This window comes from Nesoenas mayeri, assembly GCF_963082525.1.
Source record: "Nesoenas mayeri genome assembly, chromosome: 2".
NCBI classification, from domain to species: domain Eukaryota; kingdom Metazoa; phylum Chordata; class Aves; order Columbiformes; family Columbidae; genus Nesoenas; species Nesoenas mayeri.
The window spans coordinates 48,329,210-48,341,776 of NC_137543.1; the positions used below are offsets into that span (position 1 = coordinate 48,329,210).

The 12,567-nt window shown below is 45.3% G+C and overlaps 1 protein-coding gene across 1 annotated transcript in view; it reads left to right on the forward strand.

Moving 5' to 3' along the window:
- Nucleotides 1-5,840: 5,840 nt before the first annotated feature.
- Nucleotides 5,841-12,567, forward strand: part of CDH2 (cadherin 2) — a gene marked incomplete at both ends in the record, with an annotated part of 114,749 nt that continues 108,022 nt past the window's right edge. Inside the window, one exon of the mRNA XM_080339082.1 lies at nt 5,841-5,915. Coding sequence (XP_080195208.1) covers nt 5,841-5,915 — 75 coding nt within the window. The remainder of the gene's footprint in view (nt 5,916-12,567) is intronic.

A 12,567-nucleotide genomic window follows, 5' to 3' on the forward strand; every position in this document is an offset into this window, starting at 1 on the left:
GATTTTTCTGAAGTTTTCGAAAAGCTCTTGGCTTGAAAAAAACAACCAGCCCAGAGAATTCAATCTTGTTAACTAAAAGAATAAGATATTATGGTAAATGAGAATAGAACGTAGGGATAGGAAATATTAGGCAAATCTAACTATACGTGTTAAAAACTCTGATTAATAATGAAAGTAGCAACCCACATGACAGCTCTTACAATTTCATTAAAGCAAAATATTACAATGTCATTAAAGTAAATTATTATCTAGGCTGTTTTACCATAAACAATTATAATTTCAGTTTCTTAATATTTATTACTTAGAAGTCAGGAGTAATAAGATTGGTCTTCTGGAAATTTCCAGTGTTTCTTTTTTGTAGGTGTTACATACATACATTTTCAGAGAAGTCAACAGGTTCATTCACGTCAGTGAGTTCTGGCTGTGGCTAAGGAGAGAGTCTGGGACTCTGCAGACTGCATGACTCAGAAAAAAATGAGGCTTCTGATCCTAAGACAATAAAATGATTACCCTGGGTAGCCAATCAAGAAAAAGAAAACACTTCAAATAAGTGAATTATCAGCAAATAATAATAATAAAAAAACCCTGAAGATAGCTTTTTAAGAGGCAAGTTCACCTATTTCTACTAGCCTATTTGATATGAAGCAGTTTCATGAAACTGTAAAACTTTCTTTTGTAATGATTAGAAATTACCATAGGCTCTTGTAACAAGTCGTCATCCTTTCAGCCCTTTCACCATATGATTAAGGTCTTGTTCTGGAAAAGATTTTTTTTTGTTGAAGATATCCAACTGAATAGAGATGCTATGCTGATCAGAAGATCTTTTTCTCTATCTTGATTTTCAATAGAAACTCTCCAGGACAAATAGCTTGCAGGCAGTGGGCAGTGATGCTGAATGAGATCTCTGGAAAAATGAATTACAAGCACTAAAATTGACTATGATGATTCCCAAATCATCACACTGAGGGTACAGACATAAAGCAAATTACACAATATGCAAATATATTGTATCACATCTGGATTACATATGCTCAGTTTCTTCTCCATAGAGAAATCCTTTGCAAAAGTTACTAGCAATTAACAGAAATAGAACTATGGTGGCAGATACGATTTAGCTATCAGAAAAAGGAAAAAAAAATCCTCTTCCACCAAATCATATATATATATATATATGTATGTATATATATATTTTCTACATACATAGTGACTGAATGAGATTGATGTTGCCAAGTGTTGCTAAAGCGGAAACAGAACCACTGTATACAACATTCTTTCATCTTAACCCAGCTGATTTTCAAATTTGAGCAGAACAGCTCCCTAACTGCTGCAGGTGTAGCTACCTTTCCATGTCTTGCATTGTCTTCATGTAAGGAACAGGCTGGAGAAACAGGCAAGTCTATGAGTGTTAGGTAATGACAGTGCCAGAAAAGCCCACGAGGACAACCTGGTTAAGTTCTGTAACAAACGACAAGATATAGTCAAGTAAATATTATGTATGGCTAGGACTGACTTTTTTTTTTTCCCTTTCTGAGACTATTTCCCTAAATAAAAGGACAATTAGAATGGATGGATTTTTTTAGTTCACATAGATGATCAACATGAAAAAAACATGTTTAGAAAAAGCACTCAGACCAGAAAATGCAAAGGGTCATGCTTATTTTACTGAAGTAAGAGAAAGACAGCAGTACTAACAACAACATTTTAATTATCTCAGTTTTTAAAATATTTAAGCTGTTTGGGCATCTGTGTCACTCAGTTTTTTCCCATTTGACACTATCTACATAAAACTGCATTCTCTCTGGCCATGCAGGATTACCTGCTTCCTAAAACAATAATTTTATGTGTTGCCAACAACTAACAATCTTACAATTCAGAAAAAAATCTCCCCCTTTAGGAATTTTATATGTGTGAAGTTGCTGTATAGAATACACAAATTTGCTTTTTCCCTGTTGCCTGTCACAGACTACTCAGAACAAATCTGGGCTCTCAAGGGGTCCAGGGAGCCCAAGCTGAAAACCACTATCCTAAAAAGTTGAAATTTTGTTTTTCTTACTGCTTCTTCCTCTTCTGTTATAAGAATATCCTGAGGAATCATGGTTAGCTGATAGTGTGTGCAGCTTTCATGTAATAGTAAGAAACACTGCTTTTTCCACTCTTGTGATAAAACTCAGTAATAAGAATTGAATGCCCTCAGACCTATTAGGTCTGAGGGCATTCAAATAAAAAAAATTCCACCAAAAAAAAGTATTTCCACATAAGTAATGAAGGATACAAGGAAAGAGGGTAAACTAATAAGCTTTACGTATTCTTGTTTGGTACACTTATCCTTCCATCTGGTAAATACTTATGCATACAAACGCTGGTGTGCCTGTGTGTGGTGTAACTCAGTTTGCTGAGATCACATGTATAAATGTTTGTCAGATCGAGGCCTAAACTGTCAGTAAAGTGCTTAATTTGCATCATTTGAATTGAGGAGAATGGTGGCAGTACCTGGCAGATTAAATGTAAAGACAGACCCACAAGGGAAAAGGTATTTTTTTTTCCAAAATATTTGAAGCCATGAGCAATCTATAGTCTGTTCCAAATTGAAAACATTCTCTTTTTTACAGAATTTTTATGAACCCTAGGAATGAAAATTAATTTGGACAAGTTGAAAGAGAGACTCAACTCCATGACTAACATGGGAATTACCATAATCCTCTCTTCAACTTAATCATGGAATTTTAACAAGGTTTTTCTGGAAGCCCTTGAGATCTCCTAGGTTGAATATTACCTTATGCCCATTATTTTTATACTACTTAAAACACACAAATGCAAACCACAGCTGAGTTATGAAATAAGCCCTTCAAGTTCTAAATCACTTGATCTTGGCCACAAATTGCCACCACTTGGTGGACTATTCCTCAGAGGGGAGGAAAAAAAAAAAAGGTTGTTATCTTTGGTTTATGCTACAGGTGAACAGCATAAGCCCTAAGAAGTCATCCATGTCTGGAAGCAATGCACAAGTTTCTACTCCGCTCTCTCAAACATATGCCTCTCATCCATAAAGAGATGTGGTGCAGAGATTATACCTCAAAAGGTATAACCCACCTTTGCTCTCTCTAGTTTCTCTTTTTCAGAGTACTCAGAACGAGGAAACTCCATGAGCTGGAGGAAACTTTTTGTTACGACTGTGTAAATGAAGGAAGCCAACTGCTTGATAGAAACTTGTTCAAGGCTGAAAGATTCAGGAAAATGGTGGTGTCAAGAGCAGTTTTTCTGCCAGTGTTACTATTTCTGCTAACCAAATTCAGAGGTGGCAGCAGCAGAACCCTAAGCATCAGCCAGAGCTCAGATCTAGTAACATTCAAGATACACTGCAGAGTCTTTCATTTTTTCAGACCTTTGGGGATGGATGGGTTCAAGGGTATGAAGTGCCAGGCTCATTCAGATGATAAGTAATTACTCTAATTGGACAGTTGGTTTATGGAGTTGTTTATATTGTGTGCTTTGCATTTTGTAGAACACTTGTAAGAATGAATATATGCTCAAATACAGTCATTAGGAAATGTTAATATTATGGCTACCTACCTGAAAATACAAACAGAAATCTGTTACTCGGTGAAATTCACCGTTTCATAAGCAAATCCAAGTGAAGATATTAGAATTGCTAAAGAGAGCTAACACATGCTCCGTCAGGTGCAAACTCTTCCTTGTAATAGGATATAAACATCAGCTGTGACCTTCTTGTTTCCTTTCCCCTCAGTCATAGACTAAATTTTAATGCAGAAACTCGTTACCAGACGTTGTTTCCCTCATTTATCGTTCTTCACAACTGTTCGCTTCGGTAGGATTTCATGGGCTACAACTTTAAAGAAGGGGGGGGGGGGGGAATCTGTTTTTCTAGGTAGGGCTGCCTCCCCTCGGCTGAGCCCTATTTGGCTTTTAACGCCCGCAGGTGGCTCCTGGCTCGGCTGCTGCCCGGGCCCGGCCCGGCCCTGCCCCGGGCGGCATCGGCGTCTCCCCCGCCGCTTCTGGCGTTTTCTCCCTGTCCTCTGACTTGGGTAAACAGCTGCATCTCAGCTCGCAAGCGACCGGTATTTTCAATTTCGAAGCTAATGGAATCAGCATCGTACAAGCGTACTTATCCCGCCTTTCGCCGACAAAACGTAAAAGCAAAGCCGATGTTTCCTTTCAAAACATGAGTATGACCCTCTGGGTTATTTTTTAAAGCAGGTTAAAAAAAACTTCTTGCAAGTTCAACTGTAAAATAAGATGCTTTAAAATAAATAATGTACCATTTTGAATCAACTCTTCATGGGATTGTCTAGGGGCCAGTGTCTACAAATCCTCCCCTTATTATGTCCCAGGATGGGAGCTCTGATGCATGGACACAAAACAACTTTGCTCAGTGACCTGTGGGCTAGAAAAAATCCTTGCCAGCTCTGCAAATGACCCAGCACTGATACTTGCTTTTCTGTAACTGTTCACTCAGCAACACTCCTCCCCAGTTCCGTTTGACGTTTTTGGACTCGCGGACCGCAGCCCTGTCCAAGCTTTTGAAAACATTTGCTGATAAAATTCAGCAGGTAGTTTGGGGGGGGGGAAAAAAAAAAAAAAAAAAAAAGAAAAGAAAAGGAGTGAGAGGAGAAGGGTGAGGGGTAAAAGACTGAAGAGAGAAAAAAAAAGAGGGAGGGAGGGAAGAAAAAGATAACCCGCTAAGCTGTAACAGTTAAGCAAAACTTGCCGCACCGCTAGCACTGGCTGGCGGGCAGGGGCGTCCCAGCGCCCCCGGGCTGGGCACAGCTGGCGCCCCCGCAGCTTCTCACTGCATCCACTGTCCCCTACCGAGCACAGCGGGGACGGGTCCTTCCTTCCCCAGTAAGTTCGCCACTCGTCCCTCAAACAACTGCAGCACACCAAGTTAGTGGGCTGGGATTTATTCCTCCCCCAGCCGCCTTGGCTGCTGGCGTTGCAGGGTGAAGTGGTGCTGCCGACTGCCCCAAACGCCGGCTCTCTGGGGACCGCAGAGGGGCAGCACTATTTGCAGGCGGCAGCGATCTCCGCCGCTTGCTGTGCCGTTCTGTTCCCATTGGCCGTGCGGCCGACAGGGAGCGACGGGAGGCGGGGGGGGGAGCTGCCAGCAGCAGGCAGGCACCGGGCGAGCGCATACACACACACACGCACGGCAGGCAGAGGCTGCTGGGGTATTGTTATCATTGTGCTTCAGCGGAGGGTTTTGCGTGCAGGGGGAGGGGTGGAGGGAGGAGAAGAAAGAAGGAGAGAGAAAGTGCGGGGCGAGCATGCAGCAGGGCTGGGGCCGGCGCAGCGGCGGTGCTGGCGTGCCCGGGCTGAGGCGCTGAGAGGAGCCGCCTGCCCAAGCTCGCTGGGGGGCACCGGCGGGAGGAGCGAGGCGGGCACGATCCAGGCGTGGGGAAAGCAGCTAGCCGAGGGGAGCCTCCGCCGCACCGGCCTCGCAGCAGCGACTACTTCATTCTTATCTCCCAGCCTTTTGTTCGCCCATCCTCCTCCTCCTCTTCCCTGCCCACCCTCTGCACCGCGGAGGGGGCTCGGCAGAGAGAAAAGCAGCCTGACCCAGAGCTGAGTTTCACCCATCCTCCGCCCCTCTCTCTCTCCGGGCTCTTTTCTTCCCCCGCTGCATCGCTGCCCATGAGCTAGAGCGGCACCCGGCAGCCAGCGCCGCGGCAGCCGGCTCCGGCAAGGGGGGCAGACGCCGTCCGCAGCCCCCGGCAGCTGCTGCTGCCCGACCCTCTCCGCTGCTCCCCTCGCCCCACTCCGCGGGCTCCAGCCGCGCTCCGGGACTGCTGGGGGCCGCCCTGCCGCCGCCCCTCCTCGCCTCCATGTGCCGGGTAGCGGGAGCGCCGCCGCGGATCCTGCCGCCGCTGGCGCTGATGCTGCTGGCGGCCCTGCAGCAGGTAAGCACCGCCGGCGGGGAGCGGGGCTGGGCTGCGTCTCTTTGTTCCCCTGCGGGCGGCGGTGCCCGGGGAAGGCGGGAGAACCGGGGCGGGGGGGTGGCTCCGCTACCGAGGTTTGGGTCTCGGAGCGGGGCAGTAGGAGAAGGCGGCGGGCGTCGCTGTCCCTATGGCCAGGGTGCCCTGGGGTGGCTTGTGGCCGCTCACGCGGAGCCACCTGCTCGGGGCTGCCCCGCTGCCGGGCGCTGGGTTCTGGGGAGAGGCGAGATGTGCCCGGGGCCGGCCGAGGGAGAGAGAGGGTTCCCCGGGACCTGAGGGGTGGCGGCGCCGCTCATGAGCGAGACGCGGATTTCCCCCCTCGTTCCTGAGAGAGCAGGTGCCGGCGGACGGGATGTGCGGCGCGGCTGTCCGGGATCCGCTCGGCCAGCAGGACAAAGTACCGGAGTGGAGAGAGGGAGGGAGCGGACACCATCTCCTCCGCCCCGCGTGGGGATGGGAGGCTGGTGCTGCCAGAGAGGTGCCGGGCACAGGGCATACCCCGCGCCCCTCCTCGGGCGGGGATAGCAGCCCCTGCGGGCCGCGGCTCGGCCACCCCCGGTTCCCGTGCCCGCTAATCCTTTCCCGGGAATAATTTAATCAGCCTCCGCCTGGGCGCCGGGCTTCCCCACCCCCTGCCGTTAACGGGAATTTCCACTGGGACGGGCTTGTGCTGCGAAGTGTTCAATTTATTATTATCAAAGTCCTGCCGCTGCCTCTCCCCGGCGGCCTCGCCGGGGCGGCCCGAGCGGAGGGTCCCGGGTAGGCAGCCCGGGGGAGCGGGGCAGCGGCGGGCACAGCCGGTGGGAGTGCCCTGGGGAGGGTCTTCGTGGAGAAAGTAGGAGTCTGCGGGCCGGCGCCCCTGCGAGGGGGCGTGTGGGGCGAGATGGGACTAACGGGACGCTGGAGGGAGTGGGGGGGACGGGGACAAAAAAATGGATCCCGGTTGCGGCAGCGCGGGGAGTGTTTGCGGGGCGGTGGTCGGGCTGGGCTCCCCTCTGGAGCCGGGGGCTGTCCGGAGCCGCGGGGACCGCAAGCGCCGACCGGGGACAGGTGGGGAGGGTGGTGGTGGGTTCTCCCCTCGCTTTGTGCTCGCTGAGCTCGTATCCGGCGCGGCGGCGGGGGTGGCGAGGGCGGTAAGTCTGAGGGGACAGATGGCGCAGATCATCGCCTCTTAATGGTATTTACGGTTGGGGCATTTCTGGCGGGCCGGGGGAGTGGGTTAAGGCGGCGACGGGGTGCCGGGGCGGCCGCGGCGCCCTCCCGCAGCGGCTGGCGCAGGGCAGGGGAGGTGGCGGCCACTGTCCATGGTGCAGCGCACTCGCTGCCCCCGCCCGCCCCGCCGCCTCCGCCGCAACGGGGGCAGGAGGAGCCCGCTCGTCCTTCCGTCTCCTCTTCCTCTTGTCTGTGACACCTCGGTACCCTCACGGGGTCCCCGGGCGGTTGAGCCCTTCCCCGCAGTTTCTACGGCATTCTGGGGGGCTGATGGCTTGCACCAGGAGAGCGAGGTGCTGAAACGCTCCTCCACGGCAGCCGGGGATTTTCACTGAGTCTTTAAGAGGACACGGGGCTGATTGGCGTGACACTGGAGCGTCCGGCTGGGCTTCAGCGTCTTCCATGTGAAAGCAGCCACCGTGTTCAGAAACTTGTGATACGCCACTTCCAGACTGCTACTGTGTTGGGTTGTGTTTTGTGTGTTTGTTGTTGTCGTCTTTTTACTGGTTGATTTTTGGTTGGGTTTGGTTTTTGCCTTTTTTTAAAGTCCTTGTGTACTCTTTATTCCATGTGCTTTCTGTTCTGTTTAGTCTTCCTAGCTCAATAAATCTTTGAAGCACAAATTCTGCAATAAGCTTTTATTATTTTTTTTTAACCCAGGACAGTTTTGAAATTAAAGCACAAGCTATGAATTAAAGACAGGAACTAGCCATATTGCTTTTATGTATCACTCAGTGTCACTGGCATGTTACGGTTGGGGAATCCAATTTCCCCTTGTTTGGGTATCCATTAAATCAGGTTAGGGTTGATTTTTAATAGTGTGTAACAAAATTGGAACTTGGGTATGAAATCAGATTTATAGACCTGTGTCTGTACAACACTTTGATTTAAAAAGCTTTTTTTTCCCCCTGCTTCTTTCGTGCATACTGCAAAGAACCCTCACAAGCTGGATGCAGTGCCAACTTTTTTTTTTTCTCCTGTCATCATGCTTACTAGTTTTAGTTTATAGGTCATCTGGATCAGGTTCTTTTGAAATGCTGAACCTTTCCACTTAGTTTTTCCTCTCTGCAACACAAGAGCTCTCTGCCTTTATTTTCAGGAGTTATTGGTGACTTTGCTATTCAGTGGTATAGAAAAGCTGCCATTATGGAATTACTTGAAAGATCATAACTGGAAGCAGGTTTTAAGGCAGATCTGTGGGTTCTGTTTATGTTCAGGAAATAAGGCTTTACATTCTTGGCAATATGTAATATGTATGGGACCTAAGAGAATGAAAACTGCACTTTATTTTGCTGGTTAACAGATCAGTATGAGCCTGGAAGTATTATGTGAAAAAACCTGTCAGAATAGAGGAGAAAAGGAGTGAAGCTTCCTTTTCTGACCAACAGTTCCAGTTTTTGGAATTGGGATAACAACAGAATTGAGGAAGGAATAGGAAAGCTAGCATGAATTTAGAGGGATGAAAGTACTTTTAGTTAGAAATGAACTGGAAAGGGAAGTAGAAATTAAGTGTTTAAAAAGGGATTTTTTTTTTTTTTCAATGTATAAGTTGGTTGGTTCACTCTATGGATGTTGTCCATTTCTAAATCAGAAACAAGTAAACAATAAAGCAGTTTTGGAGCCGTTCGTGCCTAGGTGACTGGTTTGAATTCAAGTTATGATGACAGAGGACGTAAGTTATTACTCTCTGCAGGCAGTTTTGGTCCTATTCCAGGTCTTAGTGAATGCATCCAGGTGATAAAGCTACTACCCTAAATGACAGTCCTGTTAAGCTGCCTCTGCTGAGAATCTGGCGATGGCATTTCTTGCCAACTGCACCCCTCTTGTAATCACCCCCAGCAGCAGTCGCTGGCAGAACCGGGGGTGAGGCGAGGCATATTAATGTGGTTTTGTGCAGAAGTGGCGGTGAGATCTCCTGTTGTGGGATCATCTTCTGTCTCTCATAATACACCTGTGTCTTAGATTATTATTTTAATTTTTTAAATCAGCCTATTTTTAGTAGTATAATAAATAAGTGATTATATAAACACAAAAACAAGTTTCTGAGTGTCTCTGTTTAAGAAATCAGACTCCAACATCATTGACTAATTTCAAAGTGAACTGAATGCATTTTATAACACTTTTCATAAGCCCCTGCACACGATAGGTATGTGAGTGGCTCAGCCTTTTTGGATGTGGATCTTTCTGTTCTGGTTTTGCTTTGTCTTCAAAGAATCCATCTGAAAAGTTAAATGTGGTAGGATATTGCAGCAAAGAGATCTCTAATCCTTGTCTGTCTGGTCTAGGTGATAGTAATACCACTGACACATCCTCAAAATTCAGATAATTGCAGAACTGAAGGAAAAAAAATAGAAGTATCTCTTTGGATGTTAAGCTGGAGATATTTTAAAAATCATTTTATGAAAAGACTTTTTTACAACTGCTTTTTACATCTATTATAGGACAGATAAAGTTGTGTAAGTCAACAATTTATGGAATTTTAAATAATTGGTTGATAAAACAGGAGATAATTTTGTATATTAAACAAGTTCTGACTATCTGAGAAGATATCATAGCAAGGTTAGAGATATATATGCTGCTCATGTAGCAGAAGGTATATATTCTCTTGTATTGTCAAGTTATATATTTTTAATAAACGTTACGTGTTTTCTAGAAAGCCTTCTGCTTGCTCTCCTCGTGGATGGCACTGCTACCTAGGCATGCAGTGTAATGTGCTAGAAAGATGAATGTATAGTTTTTCTGATACCGGTTTTGAAAACATTGTCCAAAATGATAATATTTTTGAACTATATCTAGTCAAGAGTGTGTAATTCAAAAGCCTCCCATCTATTGTTTTTCTTTCTGCTCCCAGAAATTGGAGGAACTCCCAGAAATGTCACTGGAAGAGCCCGTCGTGTCCCATATATATTTGTTTCAATGACACTTTTATGTCAATTTCATTTATTAGTGGTGTGGGGTTTTTTGTTTGTTTGTGTGGGGTTTTTTTTAAATAACTGGACCCTGTAACAGATAAGAAAATTTAGCTGTGACAGAAGGGCATGTGTTTATTTAAAAATAGCTTGAGGAAGTTGTGAGTAAAGTTATTTTTACTCAATCCAGACAGTCTTGCGTAAGGGACTTTTTGTCATGTGGCAAGGAGCAGGAATTGTTGAATGGCTTTTCTTGACTAAGTAAGAGGATGATTTACCAATTAAACGCTCTTTCTGTGTCTCAGTGTTTTTGTAAATGCTTATTTAGGTCAAAAAAAATTGTTCAGAAAGCTTGCAATAGTTTCAGTAGTCCACCAGCCCTCCCATAAGGATGAGAATTTGTTTTAAACAATGTACACGTCCAAAATGTGAGTCTGGTCCTCAAAGGCTGTGCAACCTCTAATATTTCCAGGCATTTTTCTTTTAAATTGCTTTTTCTTACACAGCATAGGAGGAACCTGTAGTGTCCTCACTGAATATGCTGTGTGCTTGCACTAACCCTGTGGCACTAGATGTGCATAAGATGCAACGAGACATATCGGGGTGGAGGGCAATGAAAGCAGAACGAATACTTGACGTTTTTTGCAATAGCAATGGTAATTATAACAGCGCTTCTCCTCACCTGTCACTAAACTGAGACTCACTGGTTGGCCAAGTTAATACTGGCATATGTAGAGGTGAGTCTTGAGAGGAAAAAAGGGTTGTATGTTATTGCAGGTTGAGTTTAAGAAGGATTTGTATTTTGCCAAAGCAGGTTTGTAGTTTGTGAGTGATCTGAGAGGGACCTTTTTTATCTGGGTGGTGGGCCGTGCTGCTGTTCACCTTGAGAGGTATATAACCAAATCTGTGTGATTCATCATTTGATTTGATCCTGCAGTTCTCACTGAAAGATCATGGGAGCTCTGTCTGAATAAAGAGGGGAAATTAGGCTTTCTATTTTTAAGTGGCTAATGAAAACAGATATGGGATCAGCAGCTTTCAAGATGGAAGGTATATCGCTGCCAAATCTTTTCAACGTTTCACTTAAACTATTTGGTTTTAGTCTGTATTCGTGTATTTAATTAAATATCATGTTTCCAAAAGGCACGTTTATCCTCTCCTCTAGGCACTCCTTGACATATTTAAAAAATATATTTTTACCAACAGACTCCTCTAGGGACTCCTCCATTCCTTATAATTAGCATATAATTATCACCCAGCAGCTGAAGACATAGTTAAAATTTTGTGATCCCCCAAAAGAGTTCTTCCAAATAAGTCTTGCAAGGCCTCCCCTGAAGGCCAGGAAAATGCAGCATCCTCCTGTACGCCTGGGCGGAGATATTCCATGTGAGCAATACAATGGCTATTATCGATTCTGAGAGGTGGGGTTTTTTCCCTCTTTTAGAGAAATGAGAATGTATAGTTAAACATAGGGCTGGATTTTTTTTTTTTAAGTGACTTAGATCTACAGAAATTCCTTTTGTTTTGTTTTATAGTTGAGATTTTAAGACGTCCTTCTCTGGTAGGAACTGTGGCTTGTCTGGAAAACGATGTCTTGGAAGATGCAGCACTCTGTGTTCTCCTAGTTGAGAGAAAGGGAAAGTCCAAACTAGGTTGTGGGTGGCTTTGTGCTATGTCAGATATGCCAATAAACATCTCTGTGTTTAGTAAAGCAAATCAACAGAGTCCCTGTTGTCTCAGCTGGGCTTAACAGAAGAGGCTACGAACACGGTTTGTGAGACTCTCTAATCTACGGTAACCTGTGTTAACCAGTGGTTGTTTAAGGCAACTGAATTTAAACCAGATGGTAGCATAAAAGTTGCAGATCCTGTTATTTTGGAAAGTGTTTAAGAGCGTTAAGTGTTGGTTTAAGAAGCTGGATTTTCTGATCTGGAGTCTCCTAGTTCATTAAATAGAGCGCTAATTAGAAGTGAAGATGGTATAATGAAAGCCATTTCTGGCATAACTGAATGACCTCTGTGAGGACGTAGCCTGGCACCTACTTTGGAAACTTTTGGCTTCCAGAACAATTTGAATGAAAGGCACTTTTTCTCCAGTTGCAATCTACGGTTGGAAACAAATTGTACTTGACTACATTTGCTGGAGTACTGGGTACTGTGAGGGTATAAACTGTTGCAGCTCTTCCTTGCCGCAAGTCAGAGATTAAGGAGGAGTTACTGAATGTTTTAAAGTTCAGCATCCAAAGCATTTCAGAGATGTGTCTATCATCCTGCAGAGTATCTTTTGTATGCCTTATGGTAGTAAGTAGAAGCTTGTCATAAAATAAGACCCACCTTGTACAGCATATCTCACTGTGTCAGATGATGCATGTACCCAAAACTGAAAAGAGCGATCCCTAGAGTTACCTAAATTGTGAATGAGTATTTGGGACCATCTTGGCCTTTAAATTAATGAGGAAACACCCAGTCTTTAAACACAGTCACAAATGTTTCAGT